This window comes from Chiloscyllium punctatum, chromosome 10 (assembly GCF_047496795.1).
Source record: "Chiloscyllium punctatum isolate Juve2018m chromosome 10, sChiPun1.3, whole genome shotgun sequence".
In the NCBI taxonomy this organism is placed as follows: Eukaryota; Metazoa; Chordata; class Chondrichthyes; order Orectolobiformes; family Hemiscylliidae; genus Chiloscyllium; species Chiloscyllium punctatum.
This window is the reverse complement of record NC_092748.1, coordinates 15,784,098-15,810,941: the sequence shown is the minus strand read 5'-3', so window position 1 is coordinate 15,810,941 and position 26,844 is coordinate 15,784,098. Positions and strand designations below refer to the sequence as shown.

General features: G+C 47.0%; 1 protein-coding gene across 5 annotated transcripts in view; it reads right to left on the bottom strand.

Moving 5' to 3' along the window:
• The window catches only part of LOC140481915 (neuropilin-2-like), a 107,793-nt gene that overhangs the window by 69,339 nt on the left and 11,610 nt on the right, over window positions 1-26,844 (bottom strand). For 4 of the 5 annotated variants that reach the window (XM_072578588.1, XM_072578589.1, XM_072578587.1 and 1 more), the window contains one exon: window positions 11,874-12,054. In XM_072578588.1, coding sequence (XP_072434689.1) covers window positions 11,874-12,054 — 181 coding nt within the window. Of the gene's footprint in view, window positions 1-11,873; window positions 12,055-18,444; window positions 18,570-26,844 lie in introns of those variants that run through there. The other variant, XM_072578590.1, reaches the window with a different exon arrangement.

The following is a 26,844-nucleotide window of genomic DNA, read 5'->3' as shown; positions in this document are numbered from 1 at the left end:
GTGTGGCAGCAATGCTAATCTCTGAGCCACTGTGCCGCCCCAAATGCTCAGTGGAAGCAAGTTCAAGGCTCACTGGGCTGTAGGTAGAATTTAAAAACTCAATCGACTTTTCTTAAAAAAAAGTTAAAAATTGTGAGGGGCATGGATAGGATGAACAGACAAGGTCTTTTCCTTGGGATGGGGGAGTCCAGAACGAGAGGGCATAGGTTTAGGGTGAGAGGGGAAAGATATACAAGGGACCTGTGGGGCAACTTTTTCACACAGAGGGTGGTGCACATATGGAATGAGCTGCCAGAGGAAGTGGTGGAGGCTAGTACAATTACATTTTAGAGACTGTATGGGTTTATGAATAGGAAGGGTGTAGAGGAATATGGGCCAAGTGCTGGCAAATGGGATTAGATTAGATTAGGATATCTGGTAGGCATGGATGAGTTGGGCCGAAGCCTCTGTTTCTGTGCTGCACATCTCTATAAATGGAATTAAAAATTAATGGTGACAAAAAGCCACTGTCAATCACTGTGAAACTACACTAGTGTGATCCCTTTTAGGAAAAGGAATCTGCCACCCTTCCCTGGTGTGGTTGACCCTTAACAGGTCCCTGAAATGGCTTAGCCAGCCAATTATTTATGGGCAAGGGGACTGCCCTATGAAGAGAGATTGGACAAACTGGGATGGCACTCTCGAGAGTTTCAAAGAATGAGAGGTGATCTCGCTGCAACTCACAAAATATCTAGAAGGCTAGACAGGGGCAAACACAGACAAGGTGCTTCCCTGGTGCAGAAGTCTAGAAACAGATGGCACAATCTAAAAGCGAGGGTGATGCCACTTAGGAGCGGGATGAGGAGAATGATTTTTTAACTCGGTGGCGGGGGGGGGCAGACAATCCTCGACCCAGGGAATTTTGGAATCTCAACCTCGTGGTAGATATTGATAGATTTCTGGTTACCTGAGTTTCAGGAATGTGATGGATCAATCAGCCATGATGGTACTGAATGGGAGGGCGGGCTTGAACAGGCTGAATGGCCTGCTCTGGTTACTATTTCCAATTCTCAGCCTCCAACAGCTACCCCTGATCCCTCCTGAAAAGTTCACATGTGGATTATCAGAGCAAGACAGGTTTGGGCCTGGCAACAGTGACTGCCTCCATTGTGGAGCACCTTAGCAACACAATGTTGCCTGGTGTGGCACAGTGGGTAACGGCCTTACTTCTGAAACAGAAAGTTGCAGGCTCAACTCCTGTTTCAGAGACTGGAGCGGAGAATCCGGGCTGAAAATATCTTGCTGCACAGGCAATGTTTACTTGATTTGACTTACTATTGTCATATGTACTGAGATATTGTATAGTGAAAGATATTGTATTGCATGCTAACCCGAAAAATTATGCCTTACATAATTATGCCAGGGCAATAGAACAGAATGCAGGGTACAGTGTAACAGTTACAGAGAAAGTGCAGAGAAAGATCAACTCTAATAGACGAGACATTTGTTCATAAGTCTGATAACATTGGGGAAGAGGTTGTTCTTGAATCTGTTCAGAAGCTGTTCAGGACAAAGCCCTCAAATTGACATAAAGGATCCAGTGGTGCTCTTTCCGAAAAGCATGGGAGAGTTCTCTGAGTGTCCTCACCAATACTTACCCCTCAACCAGCATCACAAGGATTCAACCATCTGGTCACTGTCACATTGTTGATCGTAGGCACTTCCTGTACAAATATTGACTACCCCTTCTCCAATTTGATGACAGTGGTTACACCTCAACATTCTTTCATGAGATGTCAAGAGCTTTGTGACATCCTGAAGCCACGTAAGGGGCAATAGGGACGTAAGGGGCAATAGGGATGCAAGGGGCAATAGGGACGTAAGGGGCAATAGGGACGTAAGGGGCAATAGGGATGCAAGGGGCAATAGGGACGTAAGGGGCAATAGGGACGTAAGGGGCAATAGGGACGCAAGGGGCAATAGGGACGTAAGGGGCAATAGGGATGTAAGGGGCAATAGGGACGCAAGGGGCAATAGGGACGTAAGGGGCAATAGGGATGCAAGGGGCAATAGGGACGTAAGGGGCAATAGGGACGTAAGGGGCAATAGGGACGCAAGGGGCAATAGGGACGTAAGGGGCAATAGGGATGTAAGGGGCAATAGGGACGCAAGGGGCAATAGGGACGTAAGGGGCAATAGGGATGCAAGGGGCAATAGGGACGTAAGGGGCAATAGGGACGTAAGGGGCAATAGGGACGCAAGGGGCAATAGGGACGTAAGGGGCAATAGGGATGTAAGGGGCAATAGGGACGCAAGGGGCAATAGGGACGTAAGGGGCAATAGGGACGCAAGACTTGTTTCACCTTGCTTTCTCCCATATGGGGAATGCTTGGGCGGCAATTCCCATAGCAACAAATCTCCAGTTAGGAGTCAGCAACTTTGTGAAAGGGAAGGGGATAAGGATAAACCTGGGTAATATTAATGTTCCTTTTCCACTGATATACACCAACAGCCCATGTTTGATAAACTGATCCCTTTATTCATTCAGGGAGATGTGGGCATCGTTGATGAGGCCAGCATTTATTGCCCATCCCTAATTATTACGAATCAGTCATACTGCTGTGGGTCTAGAGTCACATGCAGATCAGACTGGGTAAGGATGACAGATTTCCTTCCCTGAATGACATTAGTGAACTACATGTGTTTTTCCTGATAATCAGCATTAGTCTCTTCATTCCACATTTTCTTAAAAATTATTAAACTCAAATTCCAATCATCTGCCACGACAGGATTTGAACCTAGGACCTCAGAACATTAACTAGATCTTGAGATTAATAGTCCAATGTTAATGCTACCAGGCCATTGCCTCCCCACAAACACTTATCAGGGTGTCCTGTCAGCACTACCCGGTAAATGTGTTTTATTTCAGAGTCAGGCCTTATTCCATTTCTTGCCCAGCCTTGGGATTTGATGTGCTCCCTGGCTTCTCTCCTCCCTATAATCCCCTACAGCCCTAGAATGCTCTTTGTCTACAATTCCAAGCCCTTGCCCATCTCTGATTTCCTTCCCTTGAACAGCAATCGTGTAGTTCCGCTTCTGAGGGGAGATGGCTGCAAAATGCTCCTCTCCTAAACCTGACTCAATGTTTCTCTAAATGACTCGTGGCATATATCTACAGTAAAGGCATTACAATACAATAAAAACTCGGAATATAATTAACAACCTCCTCGAACACATTCAGGAACAGGAAGCCTGAATCACAAGGCCCCAAAGCTGCAAAGCTGCAGTCTGCTTTTAATATTCCACCCACTCTTGTGGGAAACATCTATTTTTAAGAACAGATATATCACACCAACCCTGTTATGCCACCAGAGACGCTGACTATCCTCTAACTCAATAAAAAATCCCTACAGTGTGGAAGCAGGCCATTCAGCCCATACTGGCCCTCCCAATGAGCATACCACCCCAGCCCATCCCTGAAACCCTGCATTTCCCATGGGTAACCCATCTAGCCTGCACACTATGGACAATTTAGCACAGCCAACCCACCTAACCTGCACATCTTTGAACTGTGGGAAGAAACCCACAGCATCTAGAGGAAACCCACAGGGCAGAATGTGCAAACTCCACACAGACAGTCACCCGAGGCTGGAATCAAACCTGGGTCCCCTGGTGCTGTGAGGCAGCAGTGTTAACCAATGAGCCACTATGCTGTCCCTTAAGGTCCCCTAATTTTCCAAAAGAGTAGACCCATTGATGTCATCGTACCCCACCAGCTATTCCACCATCCCATCTCCACATTCTGGATGATTCTGAACAGTCATACTTAAAGACTGGAGTGGCAGATCAGGATAAACTCGGAATATAATCAACAACATCCTCAAATACATTCAGGAACAGGAAGCCTGAATCACAAGGCCCCAAAGCGGCAGTCTGCTTTTAATATTCCACCCACTCTTGTGGGCATTCTCCACAAGGTTAGTCACCCAATATCGATTCAAGTCATCGAATTTGCAGCACAGTAACAGGATATACAGCCCAGCACTCCTGTCTTCTGTTTACGCTGTACATGATTTAACAGATTTAAAACAAGAAGAAATCACTTCTCATAAAGGGTTGTGAATTTGTGGAATTTGCTACTTCAGAATGCAGTGGATGCCCAGGACACTGAGTAAACTTAAGGAGGAGATAGTCAGATGTTCAACCAGTAATGGGTTGAAGGGTAATGGTGAGCAGGCAGGAAAGTAGAGTCGAGACCAAGATAACTTCAGCTAAGATCATATTAAATGGCAGACTCATATTAAATGAATTGCCTATCCTGCTCCTAGTTCTTATGTTCTTCTTAGCTTCTTTCCAAGTTAATTTATCCCACCATATGAGCAGATCTCTTTATGCATTGTATCCCTTGTAACCTCCAAAGTGAGAATGTTTGATGATGATTGCACAATGTTCAAAATGGTACAACTCCAGGTACTGAACTTGAAAGGTTGCAGAAAACATTTACAAGGTTGTTGCCAGGGCTGGATGGTATGAGCTATAGGGAGTGGCTTAATAATCTGAGGCTGTTTTCCCTGCAGTGTTGGAGGCTCAGGGTTGACCATCTCATAGAATCCCTACAATGTGGAAACAGGCCATTTGGCCCAACAAGTTTACACTGACTCTCCGAAGAGTAACCCACCTAAACCCATTCCCTTATCCAACTACTGTACATTTATCCCAACTAATGCACCTAACCTAGACATCCTTGAATACACTATGGGTAATTTAGCATGCCCAGCTACCTAACCTGAACATTTCTGGATTGTGGGAGGAAACCCACACAGACATGGGGAGAATGTGTAAACTCCACATAGACCGTCACCCAAGGCTGGAATTGAACCTGGGTCCCTAGTGCTGTGAGGCAACAGTGCTAACCACTGAGCCATCTATAGAGGTTTATAGGGGCAGGGATAGGGTGAATAGCCATGGTCTTTTTCCCAGGGTAGGGGAGTACAAAACCAGACGGCAAAGCTTTTGTACTCCCTGGGAAAAAGGTGGAGTGTAATGGAATACTCCTCTCTTGCCTAGATGTGTTCTAACAGTTCTAACTATAGTCAGGAAGCTTGACACCATCTGAAACAAAGCCACCCACTTAACTGGTAACTGAACTACCACCTTCAACATTCCCTCCCTTCATCACCCATGCTCAGAAGCTGCCGTTTGTACCATCGAAAAGATTCACTGCAGAAATTCATCAAGGCACCTTCAATGGTGTCTACTAAACCCACAACCTCTATGAGGAGGGCAGCAGGTACATGGGACTATCACCTGCATCTTTCCCTCCAAGCCACTCACTATCTTGAAACTATGGCACCCTTGCTTCATTATCAGTCGGTCAAAATCTTAAAACCCCAAGGAGTGTAGCAGTTCGAGAAAGTGATTCACCACCACGTTCTCAAGGGTATTGTGGGAAAGGCAATAAAAAACTGGCCAAGTCAGAGATGTCTGTGCCCCATGAAAGAATAGAAAAAATATTGAGTTAGTTTCCCTTTAAAAGCATCTATACTATCCACAATAACTACTCCACGTGGCAATGAGTTCCAATTTTAAATAAATTCTATGTGAATAACCTTTGTCTGCAATTGATTTATTAGTTATAGAGGCATAGAGATGTAAGCAGGAGAACAGACCCTTTAGTCCAACTCATCCATGTTGACCAGATATCCTAAATTAATCCAGTTCTATTTGCCATCATTTGGCCCATATCCCTTTAAACCCTTCTTTTTCACATTCCCATCCAGAGGCCTTTTAAATGCTGTAATTGTACCAGCCTGCACCACTTCCTCTGGCAGCTCATTCCATACATTCACCACCCTCTGCATGAAGAGGTTGCCCCCTAGGTCCCTTTTATATCTTTCCCCTCTCACCTTAAACCTCAATTTGTTTACTCCCTTACACTGGGAAAAAAGACTTTGGCCATTCACCCTATCCATGCACCCCCATGATTTTAGAAACTTCTATATGGATCAGCCTCCCATACTCCAGGGAAAATAGCCCTAGTCTATTCAGCCTCTCCCTATAGCTCAAACCCTCCAACTCTGGTGACATCCTTGTAAATCTTTTCTGCACCCTTTTAAGTTTAACAACATCTTTTACTATAGCAGAAAGAAACCAGACTATCTCATATTTATGGCCTTATTTTTAGATTCCCCCACAAATGGAAACACTTTCTCAACATCCAGCCGATTGAACCCTTCCATTTGAGACTTCTATTAAGCAACATTTCAGCCTCTCTTCTCTTGGAAAAAACCATTAAGTGAATACGACACGGGTGAACAGTTCACTGCCTGTTTACTTAAGAGGCAGGAGGGCACTTCAAACGAATTCTTAGCTGTATATAAGAGTTGACAGGGCAGATAGGGGAACTGTTCACCCCTCTGATAGGAGGCTCCCGCAAAAGGAAAAGCAACTGTAGAATTAAGATAATCCGCTTAAAAAGCAAATCCAGGTAAAGCTTCTTCACATATGGGGTTGTGTCCCTGATGGCTGTTCGTAAAAACAGCAATACTTTTATGGCATTTTAAACAGTAATAAGGGATATGGCAATGGAAAGGAAACAGATTTACAAAATGGGGCAGCAGTTCGCACTGAGGGGTGCTGCATTGTCAGAGGTGCCATCTTTTTGATGAGACCTCAAACAGAGGCCTCGACTACTCTCAGAAGCACACATTAAAACATTCAATGGCACTATTTTGAGGATGAGGAGGGGAGTCCTCCCCAACATCCCAGCCAATAACTATCCCCAAGCCACCCAGTGACTTCAATTACCTAGTAATTATCACCATTGTTGTTTGTGGGGACTGGCTGCTAATTGACTGCCGTAGTTTCCTACATGAAGACAATGACTGCACTTCACAAAAATACTTGTCGAGCCGAGGGTCATGAAAGATGCTGTGAAAACACAATTTGTTTCCTTTCGTACTGAGGATGGCAATTGCCGGGGCAGTGGAGTCTGTTGTTCCCTGATCCTGGGATCCATAGGGAACCTGAGGTGCAATTCTCTACTCCTGCCAGCAGGGGGCAGCAAATCCAATGCAGTGACTTCGCTGTTGGTCACTTGGATTTTGACGCTTAACATCAAGCATTAACTTTGTATGGATACAACATATTGGAGCATAGAGAGAAATGCTTAGATTCATAGAACCCCCTAGTGTGTGAAACAGGCCATTTGGCCCATCGAGTCCACACCAACCCTCCAAAGAGCAGATACCCAGACCCATCCCATACACTGTAACCCTACATTGCACATGGCCAATCCACCCAGCCTGAACCTCTTTGGACTGTGGGAGGAAACCCACGCAGACATGGGGAGAACATGCAAACCCCACACAGACAGTCACCCAAGGCTGGAATCAAACCCTGGTCCCTGGCGCTGTGAGGCAGCAGTGCTAACCACTGAGCCACCGTGCTGCTTCTCCTAGTCATACCCATCAACTGGTTCTGAGTGATGACCAAGCTCAATAGCATTTCTCTCCTTTCAATCTACCTTCTTTCAATCCCAAACTGGCCGACTGCTTATTTTGGGGCACAGGTCGGTATAAGTGCACGCACTACTCTGGGCTGCGTCTGACTTCCTCTCTCGACAGATCACCGCTCTCAAGTCAGCGGCGTGGAGATGGATTGAGGATGGTCACCCTGGCTGATTGCATTGCTCGTCTAGTTTTCACACCGATTGTGTGCTTTTCTCTTAACCCAGTCACCTGCGCTGTTGGTGTTAGTTCAGTTGCAGCACTTGCCCCTGAGTTGTAGGATTGTGGACTCAAGGCACGCTAAAAGGATGTGAGCACAAAGGTTTTGGGTGTCGCTTCCAGTGCAGAACCAAGGGAGGGCTGCACTGCTGGAGGTGCTGTCTTTCCATGAAGTGATTCGAAAACATAGGATCTTGTGCTGTCCGATAGCTATCGAAAATCCCACTTAACTTCGAAGATCAAACTTAGCCTCATTTCCCACTCCTTAACAAGCAAGACCCATTTCATCAGGCACCTTTCTTTCACCACCATCACAGCACCATCCAGCCATTGCACTTCAGAAATTATTTTGCATCCAGCATTGACTAGATCCCCCTATTTAACTCTGACCATATATATACACACCATTAAAAATCACACAACACCAGGTTATAGTCAAACAGGTTAATTTGTATGCACAAGCTTTCATAGCACTGCTCCTTCATCAGTTAGCTGTGGAGCAGGACCATAATACACAGAATTTATAGCAAAAGATTACACTGTAATGCAACTGAAATAATATATTAAACAAACTATATTGAACATGAAACTGTAATTTTTTGCTGTAAATTCTGTGTCTTATGGAACTGCTCCACAGCTACTTATCGAAGGAGCCACGCTCTGAAATCTAATGTTTCCAAATATACCTGTTGGACTGGAGTTGGGTGATTTCTAACTTTGTACACCCCAGTCCAACACTGGCTCCTCCACATCAAACACCAGTTCTCCGGCTGGTGTAGAAAGATTGTATGGATGGAGCTGGGGTTGCAAGGTGGGATAGGAATGACAGAGCTTTGCCTGAGTTAGCCACACTGAAAAGTGAACAGTGTCCTGGTGTAAACCTCATTACACAGCAGAACTGGGATTTAAAAACTTGTCACCATACCCAGCAAAAATTGGTGAGGCCACTGACAATACTGCGTGTAATTCTGGTCGCCCTTCCTTTGGAAGAATTTTTTGAGAAGGTGCAGCAAAGATTTACAAGGATGCTGCCAGGACTGGAGGGTTTTATCAGTGGCTATGGGGTAACCTTACAGAGGTTTATAAAATCATGAGGGGCTTGGAAAGGGTAAATAGACAAGGTCTTTTCCCCAGGGTTGGGGGAGTCCAAAACTAGTGGGCATAGGTTTAAAGTGAGAGTGTTATGGATGTGCTGAACAATTTGGGAATGACCAGGAGATCGGTTTTATTTTGTGTGATGTCAGCTGAAGGATAGATATTGGTCAGGAGCCCAGGAATAACGTCCCTGCTCTTCCTTCAATATAGTGCCATGGGCTGGCTAACATTCACCTGAACAGGTAGATGGAGCCTCGGTCTAACATCTCATCGTAAAGTAGGCACCTCCAGTAGTGCAGCACTCTGTCATCAGTACACTGGAGCATCAAACATTTATGCTCTGGGTCTGGAGTCACATGTAGGCCAGCGACATCCACATATCACAAAATGAATAAATAAAAAAGAAAAGACCAGGTACGCATGAACTAGATGGGTTCTTCCTGACAATCAACAATGATTTCATGGGAATTGTTGGAATCTTAATCTGAAACCTTTACTGAATTTATAGTCCCCCATGACAGGATTTGAACCCGATTCTCTGGATTAATAGTCTAGTGATATGCCACTAAGCTATTTCTTCCCCCTAACTGTAAGTTATTTGTGTCCCTCTGCCAACTTCTTCTCTCAGCTTATTCCTTTTACACCTATCTTTGTACCCAAATTTGCTGAAAATACAATGATGATCCTTTCATCAAAGCTATTAGTACATATCATAAATAATTGTGGCCCAAAACTGAACTGTGAGGTTCGTATGTGGAATGAGCTGCCAGAGGAAGTGGTGGATGCAGGTACAGTTACAACGTTTAAAAGACATTTAGACAGATCCAAGAATAGGAAAGTTTTAGAGTGATCTAGGCCAAACACAGGCAAATAGGACTAATCTGGGAATGTAGTTAGCATGAACTGGTTGGACTAAGGGCTCTGTAACTGTGTTGTCTGACTCTACAACTCTGGAGAGGGATTTGAAAGCAGGATCTCATGGTTACAGTATGTTACCAACTCAACCATAGCCACTTTCATTGATGCTTTCAAATGCCTCCATGTTCTCATCCAGCTCTACCTCTGTAATCTCCACTGGCCACCCAAAGCCCGCAACCCTGGGATTTCTGCACTCCTCCGATTCTAGCTCTTTATGCTTTCCTGATTTTATTTGCTGTCAGATTGGCAGCTGAGCCTTCAGCTACCAGGCCGTTAAGCTGCAGAATTCCATCCCTAAACCTCTCCGCCTCTCTCTATCCATCTGCACAACACTCTTTAAAGACTTTGGCCAAACTGCTTGATCATCTGCCTTGTTATCTCCTCAGATAACTCAATCTCAAATTTTGTTTCAGAATCAGTCCTGTGAAGCCCTTTCAGACTACACTAAAGGTACTGTGAAGGCAATTGAAGAGAGAAATTTGAATTTTGTTGGAAGGAAAACTTGATTGAAAGCACAGTTTTGTCTTCACTGCAAAATCTTTAAGTATATCTCATTAAGGCAAAAATATGCCCAATATGTGGCTAAGATACCATGCCTGGGTTTTGTTGAGCTGCAACTTCTGACACACGAAAGCAAAATACCAAAGGAGGTGTACTTACAGAGCAATGAGAAACAGGAGGTGAATGAGATCGATACATTTAAGGGAATATACCTTTCAGGTATTTTGCCTGCACTCCTAACCTGTCTATATCCCTCTGCAGACTCTTTCTGTCATCCTCACTGCTTGCTTCCCATCTACTTTTATCTCACTCACAAACTTAGCAATGGTACATTCACATCCCTTATCCAAATCATTAATACATCTTGTAAATAACTGCGGCCCCAGCATTGATCCCTGTGGCACTCCAGGTTGCCATCCTGAAAATTCCCCCTTTTCTCCCAACTCCCTGTCTTCCATTAGTTAGCTGATCCTCTATCCATGATAATATACTAACACTATACCAACGGCTCTTTCTTATTAAGTAGCCAAATATGTGGAACCTTATTGAAATCCAAATGTATTACATCTACTGTTTCCCTTTTGTCTATCCTGCTTGTTATCTCCTCAGAAATTCTAGTAAATTTGTCAGGTATGATTTTCTCTTCATGGAGCCTCACTGACTCTGCTTGATCATATTATGAATTACTAGAAGGTGTAGGTTTAAGGTGAGAGGGGAAAGATTTAAAAGGGACCTGAGGGGTAACATTTTCACACCTCTTCTGGTGAATGTATGGAATGAGCTGCCAGGGGAGGTAGTGGAGGTAGATACGATTGCAATATTTAAAGACATTTGGATGGTACATGGACAGGAAAGGTTTAGAGGGAAATGGGCCAAACACAGGCAAATGGGACAGGTTCAATTTAAGAAACCTGGTCAACATAGACAAGTTGGGACGAAGGGCCTGTTTCGGTGCTATATGACTCTACGACTCTCTGGCAGTGTGACTCTTATAAATGTTTGGAAAGAGATTCCAAAAAAAGCATGGGGTAGAAGGGTCTAGATTTTCTTATGCATGAGACATGAAAGGTTAGCATGCAGGTGCAGCAAGTAATTAAGAAGGCAAATGAAATCCTGGCTAGGCATTTGGCATTTTAAAATATGGAAGCTTCATTAAAACTGCGCAGTGTTGTTAAGGTTGCACCTGGAGTCTTGATCCCTGTATCTAAGATAAGACATATTTGCAATGGAGATTCACCAAGCTGATTCCTGGGATGACTTAACAAGAATGGTTAAACAGGTTAGGTCTTTATCATTACAGTTTAGAAGAACGAGGGATGATTTTATCGATGATTATGAGGAGGGTAGCTGTTGAGAAAATGTTTCCACCAGTGTGAGAATCTCAGACTAGTGACAGAATGAGGGGCCTCTCACTGAAACCTGAGATCCAAAGGAATTTTCTTCTTTCAGAGTACAGTGAATGTTTGCAATTCTGTAGCCGAGGGTTAGAGAGACTAGACGACTGAAAGAGGAGATAGATAGATTTTTGAAATATCGAGGGATTGAGAGCTATGAGGGGCTGAAGTCTGGGGCAGATCAGCCATGATGTGATAGAATCACACATAGACACACAAACACACACTCTCTACATTGGTTACGTTTGTGTACTCCTACCTGCAGTCGTGTTTTTCAAGTTCAAAATGCGGGTTAAAGTTCAGCAGGATCTTCTGGTGGCTCTCAGGTGCATAGATGACCCATTCGCACGTCTGGTGTGCCATGTAGTCCTGTGGGTATCCGGGCGAGGTGATGTAACCTGCCTCTCCTGCGTTTAAACGGTCCCCACATTGCGCATCTCCTAAAATAGGAAGAACAGTAACTGTTGGAGGGAAGGACATGCTTGCCTTAAAACAAGACGCTAGAAATATTGACGTTGGCCCATGGATTTAACGACCTCATGATTTGCCATGAGCAACAACAACCTCAGATCAGGTTCAGTGTGACATTAAAGGCAAAGCAAGCTGGCAGCATTGTTGTCGCATATAGCGCGTTGCTAGAGAGATATTACTGTTGGGTAGTGTAGCATCGGGGTGGGAATGTTGAAAGCCTTTCCTGCTCCAACAACATCAACAGCAGCCAGGCGGTAGCTCAGTGTTTCGTGTTTCCTCACCCCTGAGTTGGAGAATTGGGTGTTCATAATTCCCCTCTCTCCAGTAACTGCCATCTCTACATTGCACCTGAGGGGGTGTTTCTTAATATGATGGCCCTTTAAAAGTACTTCACTTGGCCTGGTGTTTGGACGTTTGTAATGGTGGGCCTGTTGTACAGGTCAGACTAATTGATTGCACCTTTGATCGGGAAATAATTTCAAGACGTGGAAGGTAAGGGTAGCGAAATGGCCAAAGCTTGTTCAAGGAGCTACAATTGGCCAAGAAGCCTCTTTTGGTGCCCTGATTTCACAATGGACAGGTGGCTAATGCAGGAAACTAACACACACTGTCATTGGAACCAGACTATCAGCACTGACAGGGAAATCTGACATCTACGGAATCCAGTGATTGACTACAAACTGAGAAAGGGGAGTGGGGTCCCTTTTCCCGGAAACAAAGAACACAGAAAAAAAACATATTTCTTCTTGAAAACCACCTCAGAAGGGATAAGGAGCCAGGACTGAATATTTCCACTAAGACTTCTCTCAGAAACTGACAGATTTTCCTTTTAAAATGCAGTCCAAACTGAACGGGGCCTCCTGTTCACCTTTTGCAAACGTTAATCCTTGCAGTCAGGGTCTCTGCCTGTGTCAATGTTAACACCTCATTATTCATTAGCAGTCCTCCTGCAGCCTGCATAAAGGTCACCCTCCTGTGTTCCTTAAAGGGCTCGTTGTCTTAGCAACAGCGGTCTTACAAGACATTGTGCCAAGTTTACACACAGAGGGACAGTGGTGTGACAAGCTCAACAGCATGATGGCATCAACCATTTTTTATCATCTTTGCTTTCACCCCTCAGAGAACTCCTTATTCCACTAAAGTGGCCCCCTACCCCGACCATTTCTCATTTCCATAAAGGTTTAGAGGGCTAAAAGGCCAAATGCAGGCAAATGCGACTAGTTCGGTTTGGGAAACCTGGTCAACGTGGACATGTTGGGCCGAAGGGTCTGTTTTAGTGCTGTATGACTCTGTGGCTCTAGGACCAATGTCGGCAGTCTTCAACTTCCTAAACTCTGGAATCCTCTCCTCAAGCCACTTTTCCTATTGTCCCTCCTTTCAGACACTCCTTGAGACCAAACTCACTGAATAGGTTTCTCAATTACTGGCTGCAATGTTTCTTTTTGTGTCTAAGTTTGTCTGATGGCGCTGTTATCATGAATCCTTGAGATGTTTTGAAAAAATGGCAGGTGCTATATGAATGCATGGTGTTGCAGCTGCCGATTACTAAGAGCTGTCCTTTTGTGTCAATTGTGCTCAGTTAGTGGTAACTGGTTTGTCTGCACACATGGTGAATTAGAGATAATGGTGTCTAATCCTGGACAATGCTGGTTAAGTAACTATTAGTAATCTGGGCAGCTAGGGAGGAGTGTGTCAGTGTGTCGCACTACATTGATGTACAGTCCTCTGGGAAGAATTATAGAATCCCTACAGTGTGGAAAGAGGTCATTTGGCCCAACAACTCCACACTGACCCTCTAATGAGTATTCCACCCAGACCCATTCCCCTACATTCCCCCTAACTAACCTACACATTCCTGGACATTGTGGGCAATTTAGCTTGGCCAATTCACCTAACCTGCACACCTTTGGACCGTGGGAGGAAACCCATGCAGACACAGGGAGAATATACAAACTCCCCACAGACAGTTGTCTGAGGCTGGAATCGAACCCAGATCCCTGGCACTGTGAGGCAGCAGTGCTGGCCATTGCTAAATTTTGGTATGTCAGCCGTGGTTCACCTCTGAGTCAAAAGGTCATGTGCTGAAATCTCACTCCAGAGTTTTGAGTTTATAATCAGGCTGATATTCCTCAGTGCAGTGTGGAGGCAGTGCCGCACTGTCAGAGCAGCTGTCTTTCAACTGAGATCCCCTTTCATCTTTCTGGTGATGTAACAGATTGCAATATCGTAGAATAGGGAGGGGTCACTTTTCCCCCATATGTGTCCTGGCTAATATTTATCCCTCAACAAAAGTCACCAGATTGCCTGGTCATGATGACATTGCTTTTAGTGGGATTTGTTGTGCAAATGTTTGCTGCGTTTCCTATAACAGCAACTGCATCCAACTGACGGTAAAGCAATTTGCAGCATTCCAATGTGCAAAAAGCACTAAAGAAACATAACCTTGAATTTTTTTTTAAGTAGGACTGAGGAGCAGGATTCCTTAAGGAAGAGATTGCACGGTCACTCATTATCCTCACGGTTCCTCATCCTCTAGCCACTTAATGTTGTAGTTCCTATGTAGACTAGCAGCAGCAAGGATGCTGGATGCTGTTCAGACTGGAGGCTATTTATAAGCTGAACATAGCCCAGATTGGGCATCTGATCTTTGGATGTTTTCCAGTCTATCTGACAACATGCCCCGGAGACTGCAAACTAGAGATTAATTTGGAGGACGAAGAAACCCAGGAGACAAATCGTAGGTGCATTAAGAAAAAAAAATACGATGAGTGTTGTGTTTATTTATCTTGAGCAGTTACATTTAGTCACTGAGGGAATATTGGCAGTTGGGTGAACAGGCATGTGATCGAACCACCAGGGTGACCAGAGTTGTTATCCCAACTTGGGCTGCAGCCTGGACGAACAGGCCCTGCCATTTCCTATTTAAAAAGATTTTAACACCCTCCACACCACGCAGTCCCGTCCTGTATACTGGGATGGGATTGTCCCCTAAGGTGGGAGTGGTTGTAGGGAGGTCGAACGCCAGGATTTTATTTTGTGGAGGTGGTTGGGGGAGGTGGAACCTCACCTTCCAAAGCAGCCTAGCACCAGCCCCCATCACCCCGCTTCTCAACATCCCCCTCCCCCAACCAAAGAATACCCAACATCACCAGGAGGAGGCGGTCAGGAGCCAGCAAGAGAAGTGGCTGATTGAGGGAGGATGGTAGGGGCAACCCAATCGTAGGGCACCTTTTGGCAGTGCCAATGAGAAGATGGCGATGCAGTGGTGATGCCAGTGGACTAGGAGCTCAGAAACCCAGGCTAATGTGCTGGGCATGTGGGTTCTAATCCTGATCCAGCATTTAGATTTGACAGAAGTTTTCCAAATTGTGAATGGGGTAGATAGGGAGAAGCTGGAGAGAGTTCAGAAGAGATTTGCCAGGAATGCAGGGCTTGAGGTATATGGAAAGGCTGGATAGGCTGGGAGTTTTTTCACTGGACTGAAGGAGGGTTGAGATGTTTATAAAATCAGGAAGAGCATTGATAAGGTGAATGGCAGATGTGTTTTCCCTAGGGTGGGGGATTTCAAAACCAGGAGTCATATTTTTAAGGTGAGGGGAGAAAGATTAAAAAAATACATGAGGGACATCTCTTTTACACAGAGAGTGGCCCATGTGTGGAATGAATTCCCAGAGGAAGTGGTGGATGCAGGTACAGTTACAACATTTAAAAGACATTTGGATAAGTCCATGAATAAGAAATGTTTGGAGGGAACTAGGCCAAGCACGGGCTGATGAGACCAGTTTAGTTTGGGATTATGGTCGGCATGGAGTGGTTGGACCGAAGGGTGTGTTTCCATGCTGTATGACTCAATGATTCTGTAACAAAGAACGAGAGGGCACAGATTTAAAGTGGTCTGCAGACGCTGTGAGAAAAACACATTTTCACCCAGATCGGATGTGGAATGCCCTGCCTGGACATGTGGTAGAAGCAGGTTCAACTGAGGCATTCAGGAGGGCATTGGATTTTTATTTAAACAGAAATAATATGCGGGGATATGGGGAAATGGCAAAGGGATTGGCATGAGGAGAAAATGACTCAAAACAGCCAGTGTGAACATGATGGGCCAAGTGGCCTCTTACTGTGCACTAACAATGCTGTGATTCCAGTTGACAGTCTCAGGTACGCAAGCGGCTTTCTGACTCTTGGGAAAATGCCCACCGGAAGGACTGCATCAGGGGAGTCATCCTCACATTGTTCTCTGGAATTTTACTGTCCTTGCCCTCCTCTCCAACACCCCATTGTCCACCACCCAATAGTATTTTGCCCCTTGACTCTATACATTTGTGAGGGTTGCTTCTCCTCTGCAGAACCACCTCTCACTCTTTGCTGTCTGCACTTCCTCTTCCTGACATCCTTAACAATGTCGGGGTACACTCGGTGGAGCTACTCGGTCTGGTTGGTCCTATTCCAGGACTTTTGATCACATAACCACGGACGACCACCTTCAGCTGTCTACTTCCACATTCCTGTTGAGGGTATCCCAGATGCCCATCTCCTGTATCCACCAATCAGAAAGCCAACAGGCCTTCCTGCTTCCCTTTGCTGGTCAGTGTTTGTCCCAGTTCAATTATTTTTGAAGGTGATAAACAAAAGTGCTTAAACTAAATAGAAAAAAGGCATTATTCATGCAGCTCCGATTTGTGGATTTGTTCCCAGCAGTCAGCTGGATCTTCAATTCTTGGAAATTCCAATCCTACCCCTCGCCCTCTGTGCACGCAGACATCGTCAGACACTCATACACACAGATTTAACAGGGACACAGGCACAGATAGATGGATGTTCATACATACAGGAAGACAGAGACACAGACAGACAATCACATGTATACAAAGACGTAGACAGAGACACAGACAGAAAAGACAATGACTCACAGAGACCACAGACATAGACACACAAGAAACACACATAACATAGGATGACACACGCGGATACACGTACACATCCCCAAACAGACATACTCCCATGGACAGAGACATATTGATGGAGATCCACATACATGCACAAATATATATGTGTGTGGATATCAACACATAGACACAGATGGACACACACATATCCTCTCATTAAGCTGCTTCACTGGGGTTGAAGAACTTAGTTATGATTGGGTGCTATTCTTGCTGTCAAATCTACAGTGGCACATCACTCCAAGTGTCTCAGACAAGGGGAATAACAACAACAGCCTGCCCACTGACCACCAACTCTAACATTTAAAAGATCAAAAGTCAAAATGCAAGTACAGTTTTACATCCATATCCTGAATTGCTAGCATGTTTTGTTTAAAATTAAACATGATCAATTTGAAGCACCTTTTACCCTTTAGTAACATCGCATGTTTCCACCCTGAAGGTGTGTCGGGTACAATGACACCTGGGGTGGCACAGGGGCTCCATGGTTAGCACTACTGCCTCATAGCACAAGTGACCTGGGTTCGATTCTACTCTCAGGCGACAATTTGTGTGTTTTCCCAGTATCTGTGTGGGCTTTCTCTGGGTGCTCTGTTTCCTTCCAAGTCACATAGATGTGCAGGTTAGGTGGATTAGCCACGGGAAATACAGGGGAAAGGGTGGGATACTCTTTGGAGCGTCAGTGTAGACTCGATGGGCCGAATAGCCTGTTTCTGCAGTGTAGGGGCTCTACAGTTTCTGGTTTTTATTCCAGCCGTTAACCTGGGTCTGTATCAGATACTGGCAGTGTGTGTGAAGGATGGAAATGTGTAACACCCATATCTCACACACAAAAGAAACCTCTAATAAAAGCAAAATCAAAAAGAAAATTCACAAGAAAGGCCGTGCTGAAAAACGCATTGTTTCCCTAATCTCCAGCATCGACGTGATAGCATTTTATTTACGATGCCGATAATTCTTGTGTATTTTAGTTGAATGCAAACCAGCTATCTTTGCATCAGCCTCAGAGATAAGGGTATCCCAGTGATGACAGGAAACATTTATGTGCTAAACAGCGTCCTTTAAGCACTGAAAGGCCTCCTGTCCTGGTTGAGTTGCCTTGATGGAGAGATTACTTTGCCTGTCGCTGCGTGCCAGGATGGGCTGAAGTTCAGACACCAGCAGCTCACTGAAGCCCCGTGTTACTGGCAGAGACCCTGCCTCCCCGGGCAGCCTCGCACTGTTCCTGCCCGGAAACCGGTTCGCCTCGGGCGATTCCGTAAAACACGATCTAAATTCAACCTTGAACATCGTGCTGAAGCGTTTCATGGGAGCTTTATCAGGCATTAAAGAAAAAGGCACTGAGGAGCCTGAAGGGACTAGAGTTTACAGCAACACCCCCTCCCACAAATCATTGGATTAAAGCTCACTCACCTCGTTTCGATTTGGAGATGCCGGTTGAACTGGGGTTTACAAGGTTTAAAAATCACACAATACTGGATTAGTGGTGCTGGAAGAGCACAGCAGTTCAGGCAGCATCCAAGGAGCTTCGAAATCGACGTTTCGGGCAAAAGCCCTTCATCAGGAATAAAGGCAGTGAGCCTGAAGCATGGAGAGATAAGCTAGAGGAGGGTGGGGAGAAAGTAGCATAGAGTACAATGGGTGAGTGGGGGAGGGGATGAAGGTGATAGGTCAGGGAGGAGGGTGGAGTGGATAGGTGGAAAAGAAGATAGGCAGGTAGGACAAGTCCGGACAAGTCATGGGGACAGTTACTGAGCTGGAAGTTTAGAACTAGGGTGAGGTTGGGGAAGGGGAAATGAGGAAACTGTTGAAGTCCACATTGATGCCTTGGGGTTGAAGTGTTCCGAGGCGGAAGATGAGGCGTTCTTCCTCCAGGCGTCTGGTGGTGAGGGAGCGGCGGTGAAGGAGGCCCAGGACCTCCATGTCCTCGGCAGAGTGGGAGGGGGAGTTGGAATGTTGGGCCACGGGGCGGTGTGGTTGATTGGTGCAGGTGTCCCGGAGATGTTCCCTAAAGCGCTCTGCTATGAGGTGTCCAGTCTCCCCAATGTAGAGGAGACCACATCAGGAGCAACGGATACAATAAATAATATTAGTGGATGTGCAAGTCAAACTTTGATGGACGTGGAAGGCTCCTTTAGGACCTTGGATAGAGGTGAGGGAGGAGGTGTGGGCACAGGTTTTACAGTTCCTGCGGTGGCAGGGGAAAGTGCCAGGATTGGAGGGTGTGTTGTTTGGGGGCGTGGACCTGACCAGGTAGTCGCAGAGGGAACGGTCTTTGCGGAAGGTGGAAAGGGGTGGGGAGGGAAATATTTCCCTGCTAGTGGGGTCTGTTTGGAGGTGGTGGAAATGGCGGATGATTTGGTTTATGCGAAGGTTGGTAGGGTGGAAGGTGAGCACCAGGGGCGTTCTGTCCTTGTTACGGTTGGAGGGGTGGGGTCTGAGGGCGGAGGTGCGGGATGTAGATGAGATGTGTTGGAGGGCATCTTTAACCCCGTGGGAAGGGAAATTGCGGTCTCTAAAGAAGGAGGCCATCTGGTGTGTTCTGTGGTGGAACTGGTCCTCCTGGGAGCAGATCCGGCAGAGTCGGAGGAATTGGGAATGGCATTTTTGCAAGAGGTAGGGTGGGAAGAGGTGTAATCCAGGTAGCTGTGGGAGTCGGTGGGTTTGTAAAAAATGTCAGTGTCAAGTCAGTCGTCATTAATGGAGATGGAGAGGTCCAAGAAGGGGAGGGAGGTGTCAGAGATGGTCCGGGTAAATTTAAGGTCAGGGTGGAATGTGTTGGTGAAGTTGATGAATTGCTCAACCTCCTCGCGGGAGCACGAGGTGGCGCCAATGCAGTCATCAATGTAGTGGAGGAAGAGGTGGGGAGTGGTGCCGGTGTAATTACGGAAGATCAACTGCTCTACATAGCCAACAAAGAGACAGGCATAGCTGGGGCCCATACGTGTGTCCATGGCTACCCCTTTGGTCTGGAGGAAGTGGGAGGATTCAAAGGAGAAATTGTTAAGGGTGAGGACCAGTTCGGCCAAACGAATGAGAGTGTCAGTGGAAGGATACTGTTGGGGACGTCTGGAGAGGAAAAAACGGAGGGCTTGGAGGCCCTGGTCATGGCGGATGGAGGTGTAGAGGGATTGGATATCCATGGTGAAGATGAGGCATTGGGGGCCAGGGAAATTGAAGTCTTGGAGGAGGTGGAGGGCGTGGGTGGTGTCTCGAACGTATGCGGGGAGTTCCTGGACTAGGGGGGATAGGACAGTGTCGAGGTAGGTAGAAATGAGTTCAGTGGGGCAGGAGCATGCTGAGACAATGGGTCGGCCAGGGTGGTCAGGCTTGTGGATCTTGGGAAGGAGGTAGAACCGGGCAGTGCGGGGTTCCCGGACTATGAGGTTGGAAGCTGTGGGTGGGAGATCTCCTGAGGTGATGAGGTTCTGTATGGTCTGGGAGATGATGGTTTGGTGATGGAGGGTGGGGTCATGGTCGAGGGGGCAGTAGGAAGAGGTGTCCTCGAGTTGACGTTTGGCTTCAGCGGTGTAGAGGTCAGTGCGCCAGACTACCACTGCGCCCCCTTTATCCGCTGGCTTGATGGTGAGGTTAGAATTGGAGCAGAGGGATTGGAGAGCTGCGCGTTGTGAGGGTGAGAGGTTGGAGTGGGGGAGGGGGGTAGACAGGTTGAGGCGGTTAATGTCCCGGCGGCAGTTGGAAATGAAGAGGTCGAGGGCAGGTAATAGGCCAGCGCGGGGTGTCCAGGTGGATGCAGTGTGTTGGAGGTGGGCGAAGGGGTCCTCGGAAGGTGGGCGGGAGTCCTGATTGTGAAAGTAAGCTAGGAGGCGGAGGCGACGGAAGATCACACAACACTAGGTTATAGTTTGACAGGTTTATAACCTGTTGTTTCCACAATCACCTGATGAAGGAGCGTTGCTCCGAAAGCTAGTGTGCTTCCAATTAAACCTGTTGGACTATAACCTGGTGTTGTGTGATTTTTCGAGGAGAAAGTGAGGACTGCAGATGCGGGAGATCAGAGCTGAAAATGTTTTGCTGGAAAAGCGCAGCAGGTCAGGCAGCATCCAAGAAGGCTTCCTGAAGAAGGGCTCATGCCCGAAACGTCGATTCTCCTGTTCCTTGGATGCTGCCTGACCTGCTGCGCTTTTCCAGCAACACATTTTCAGCATTGTGTGATTTTTCACCTTGTTTCAATATTGGTTGGATTAGATCAACTCCCCTCTTTTCCATTGAAATAGAACCCCATCCCCATCCTATTGGGTAGTCTGGGTGTCCCCTTCAGTTATGGGTGGCACGGTGGCACAGTGGTTAGCACTGCTGCCTCACAGTGCCAGAGACCTGGGTTCAATTCCCGCCTCAGGCGACAGACTGTGTGGAGTTTGCACATTCTCCCCGTGTCTGCGTGGGTTTCCTCCCACAGTCCAAAAATATGCAGGTTAGGTGAATTGGCCATGCTAAATTGCCTGTAGTGTTAGGTAAGGGGTAAAATGTAGGGGTATGGGTGGGTTGTGCTTCGGCGGGTCAGTGTGGACTTGTTGGGCCGAAGGGCCTGTTTCCACAATGTAATCTAATCTAAACCTGTCAGACTATAACCTGGTGTTGTGTGATTTTAACTTTGTCCACCCCAGTCCAACACCTCCTCCACATCATCTCAAATGCATGTAAATATAGCCTTGAACAAGTAAGAAATGCCTTTAGTTTGTTTAGATAATCAAACTCTAATGTTTGTTTCTTTGATATGCTACTGTACAGAGCTTAACTGGATTTCTGATAGAGGCTGAATAGGCTGGGGCTATTTTCCCTGGAGTGTCGGAGGCTGAGGGGTGGCTTTCTGGAGGATAGTAAAATCATGAGGGCATGGATAGGGTGTATAGCCAAGATCTTTTTCCTAAGGTGCAGGAGTCCAAAACTAGAAGGCGTAGGCTTTAAGGTGAGAGGGGAAAGATTTTAAAAGAGACCTGAGGGGAAACTTTTTCACGCAGAGGGTGGTGCTTGTATGGAAGGAGCTGCCAGAGGAAGTGGTTGGAAGCTGGTACAATTACAACATTTAAAAAGCATCTGAATGGGTGTACAAATAGAGGAGTTTAAAGGTTTATGGGCCAAATGCTGGCAAATGGGTTAGATTGAGATGTCTAGTCAGCGCGGACGAGTTAGACCTAAAGGGTCTGTTTCCATGCTGTGTGACCCCATGACAATATTTTTATGAATACAGTATATTTTTTAAATGTAAAAAAAATTGGATAGACTGGGAGCCCTCTCCCTTTTACCTTACCCTTAGATTGTTGCACTGAAGCCCTCACTCTCCTCCTTGCTCATCAAGTGGTAGGACTGGACATACTCCTGCCCCATCCTCACCTTCTCTCCCTCATCCTCTTTGGTCTCAAACAGGTCACCACCCCCCTGCCCGCGGAATTGCCGAGGCCTTGAAATTTATTGGAATCTGCATTTGCTTGCCAGGTCTGATCCTTGTATTAGGAAATAATTCCTGGTCCTCAGAGATGATTCCTGACACGACCAGGAGGGAAGAGACTGTTCCCCCCCCCCCCCCCCCCCAAAGCTCCCAATAGCAGGAGGAGCAAGCAGCATTCCACAGCCCCACTACAGAACAAAAAGTGGCTGTGAAGCACCTCTGAGACCCCCTGAAGTTGGGCAAGGCGCCATCTAAATGCAAATCTTCCTCCCCCCGCCATTCCTGTTCGTCTACTCACACGCTCAGCAACGGGGAAGACAGGCTCTTCCTCGGAACTGCGTTCTTAAGCTGAATGACAGCAAGGATGCTGGCGCCACATTAAGAATGATTTATGACGGTTTATATATGCATATTGCAAACAAAATCATTGGGTTGAATTTAAGATTCATCAGAACGTCAATCGTCACTTTGAAAAAATATACTCCGAGGCATCACGTTTGTGTCACGCGACCGTGCAGTTTTCCACGTCTGGAAATCTCATTTGTTCAGAATCTCCTCAAAGGGCCCCTGCTGTTTCACAAAAAGTACATCAGGTACCGGAGTTACCGCTCAGAACTCAAGCACAGCACAGACATGAGCGGGCTCTGCGATCATTCCATCTCACTCACTCCTCAACGTAGAAGGAAGCAAACAAGAGGGGTCCCTGGAGAGGGAGGGTCGGCCTTCAGTACAAAGTGAGGCCATTTCGCCCATCCGCTCTGGCTCGGTTCTCCGAAATTGCGACCCCTGAATCTTCCAACCACCCCTGTGTCTTTCCCTTCGACAAGGACATGTCTCCTTTTCTGAGTTTTTGTCTCATTACTGCTAGAAATGAAGTTGCTTCCACCACCCTCTCAGACAATGTGCTCCAGATCGCCACAATGCACTGCGGAAACAAAATAAAACTCCTCACAAATCCCCAGCTCCCTGTCAGTTCTTCCAACCCTTGTGTCAGGACATAGCTCTTTCCTCGTCGTTTTGAACACGCGATTAAACTTCCTTTTCGGGTTCTGGGCAGAGTTTCTGTAGTCTCTGCACTGTGGCTCCAAAGGCGTGCCACGACACCTCTGAACTGATTGCTATAGAAAATATCGATAAAGGGTTCGATTCCAGCCTTGGGTGACTGTCTGTGTGGAGTTTGCACATTTCTCCCCGTGTCTGCGTGGGCTTCCACTAGGTGCTATTGTTCCCTCCCAAGGTCCAAAGATGTGCAAGTTAAGGAGAATTGGCCACGCTAGAATATCCCATAGTGTCCAGGGATGTGCAGGCTAGCTAGGTTAGCCATGGGAAACGTAGGAGTACAGGGATAGGGTGGGATGCTCTTGGGAAGGTCAGTGTGGACTCGATGGGGTGAATGACCTGCTTCCCAACTCTGTGTTTGTGTGTGTGTGTGTGTGTGTGGGGGGGGGGGGGGGTTCTATGAAGTGATTTTGGATGGATCCTGAGGGGTGTTCTGCACAGGCCTGGACTGAAGAAGAGGGATCATTGTGCGGAAGGTTACTGAGGCTGGTAAGGGAGGCCTGTTCAAAAGGGCGGAGCTGTAGCACCTTTAACAGGCAAGTAGTCCCTCTCTGCTCGCCCAGAGCACAACTTGGCGAAACCATTGAGACTGGGCCAAAGGTTAACATGAGTGACCAAAGTGGTAGGAAAGGGCATGGGCTTCCAGAGCTTGGCATCCCAAGTTGCCGAAGGGAGTAACATCAGTGCCACAGGGGCAGCACAGTAGCTCAGTGGTTAGCACTGCTGCCTCACAGCGCCAGGGACCCAGGTTCGATTCTAGCCTCGGGTGACTGTGTGGAGTTTGCACGTTCTCCCCGTGTCTGCGTGGGCTTCCTCCGGGTGCTCCGGTTTCCTCCCACAGTCTCAAGATGTGCAGGTCAGGTGAATCGGCCATGCTAACTTACCCAACGAGTTAGGGGCATTAGTCAGAGGTAAATATAGGTTAGGGGAGTGGGTCTGGGTGGGTTACTCTTCGGAGGGTCGGTGTGGACTTGTTGGGCTGAAGGGCCTGTTTCCATAATGTAGGGAATCGGATCTAATCTACAGCGACGGAAGGGGTCAGTGGTTTGCAGTTGGTGACAATGAGATTTAAGATTCATTGCCTACAGTTTGGACAATTACTCTTCATTTCAAGATGTTAAAAAACTTCCCATCGCACGATGGCTTCACATCCAGGTCACAGGCTTCAACTGTGCGAACTCAAACTAAATAAGGGGCGGAGGAGAGGGGGTGGTGGGGGTACCTTTTGGACTGGAGAAGACGGAGTAACCTCTTTTTAAACGATTTTTCTGTTCCTGCTCACTGGAGCAGCAAGTTCATTCCCTGTGCTGCTAGATTCATTACAGTCAGGAAGAGGACGTTGCTTTGGGAACACGGAAATAAAAACATTTCAGAGAGGAATTTATTGAAAAGAAAACACAGAGATTACAATTTAAGAAGGTGCAGGTCCGAGCGCCAATGCGCTCCAAGTCAATCATAATTAATGACGGAGAGATGAGGATAGAGAATGATATAGTAAGCTGACATGACCTGGAACGCTCTACCGGGAATGGATTCAGTAGTTATTCTGAAGAGAGAGAATAGGAAGATAAAGACTGTAAAAGGAGTTGGGAGGTAATTTGGTGTTGGAGGGCAAGGGCTGATGAGATTGGATGGTCTCCTTCCGATTCTATGACTACTCTGTAACACGGGCAAAGTCACAAAAAGGAAGGGGCACGTGAAGGCGAACGGAGGTCGGTTTTACCTGCTCCTCTTGAGCTCCGGACCATTTCCCACACCCCCTTTCCCCCACCATAAACTCCGACCCTTCCCTCACAACATGGGCAATCTCCTGAGCGAGGCGACCAACAGAGACAATGGTAGGATCGTGAGATTAGGAAGGGTTTAGAGGGATATGGCATTCCTGATGGAGGGTTTTTGCCTGAAATGTTGATTTTCCTGCTCCTTGGATGTTGCCTGACCTGCTGTGCTTTTCCAGCACCACTCTAAACTTGACTTTAGAGGGATATGGGCCAAGTGCTGGCAAATGGGACTAGATTAGGTTGGGATATCTGACCAGCATGGACCGAAGGGTCTGCTTCTGTGCTGTCCATGTTTACAAAGGGACACATGATCTTCGAGTGGAAAAGGACAAAGTGTTCGTGACTGTCATGGGACTGTTGCAGGATTTTCACACCACCCCTCAAACCGAACCGTCGTTCCATCGGTTGGTCGTTCCATCTGAATGTTGGGAGGGGTTTATCCTTAACCCAGCACTGACTTGATCCCTTTAGGCTTCGGGTCTTGTCACACCACCAGGGGATCCCGGATGAGACTGAACAGGATGCTCTTCCAAGCTGGCAGGTGGTAAGCAAGCGCTTCGAACCTGAGTCTCAAGTGACATCGCACAAGCTGCAGACAGACTACAGCAGCTGCTGGAAAGAAGCCTGTTTTTTTTTCACGTTTTCTTCAGGAATGGGGAACTATTTGGCTGCTGGCCAGCGTGCAGGCAGCTCTCAGCTCCAGCAAACGTCGGCTTGCCTTGTTTTCCCCAGCCTTACTGCCGCTCGCTCCCTCCCTCCCCTCTCCTGCTCACTTCCCTCAGACTCTGCCTCGCTCTGTGTCCCCACCCCTGCAGCCAGTGGAGGTGAGAGAGTGAGAAGGAAACGCTAGATATACTCAAAAGGGTTACGGGGAAGGGCGGGACAGTGAAACTGACCGGATCATTTCGTTTTCCCAGAGCAGGTCGCGACAGAGCGGGCCGAATCGCCTCTCCCCGCGCTGCGCCCCTCGCCCTGATTCTCTGGACATGCTCAAGGTATTTTAAGGCAACCTCAGCGTGAGACGTTGGGGTTTGTTGGTGCAGAAGCATCCCGAGAGACATGTCGTGAATCTTAACCTGAACAGGGCTTCCCATCTTGAGGAGATCTGGCCCTGTGTCAACAGGTTGTGTGTTCAAATCCCCCTCCAGAGTTTTTGAGTACATAATCCTGGCTGATGTGTTTCAGTGCAATACTGGGGGAGCGCTTCACTGGCGTGAGCGCTGTGATTTGAATGAGATGCTAGGAACATAAGAAGCAGGAGCATAAGACTATTTGGCCCATTGAGCCTCTCCTGCCATTCATCTGCCCTCCAAGACCCTACGGCATATATTTTGAAAGAAAGTGGGTGAGTTCACCCCATAGCATCCCGGACCACAACATCCTTGCACCAACATCATAAAACTGCTCGATGGTCTGAACTGCAGTTGTGTTTTGTGGGGCCTTGCTGTGCCCAATTGGTCCATTTGCCCCTTCGAAGGGGGCGGCACGGTGACTCAGTGGTTAACACTGCTGTCTCACAGCACCAGGGACCCGGGTTTGACTCCAGCCTCGGGGCGACTGTCT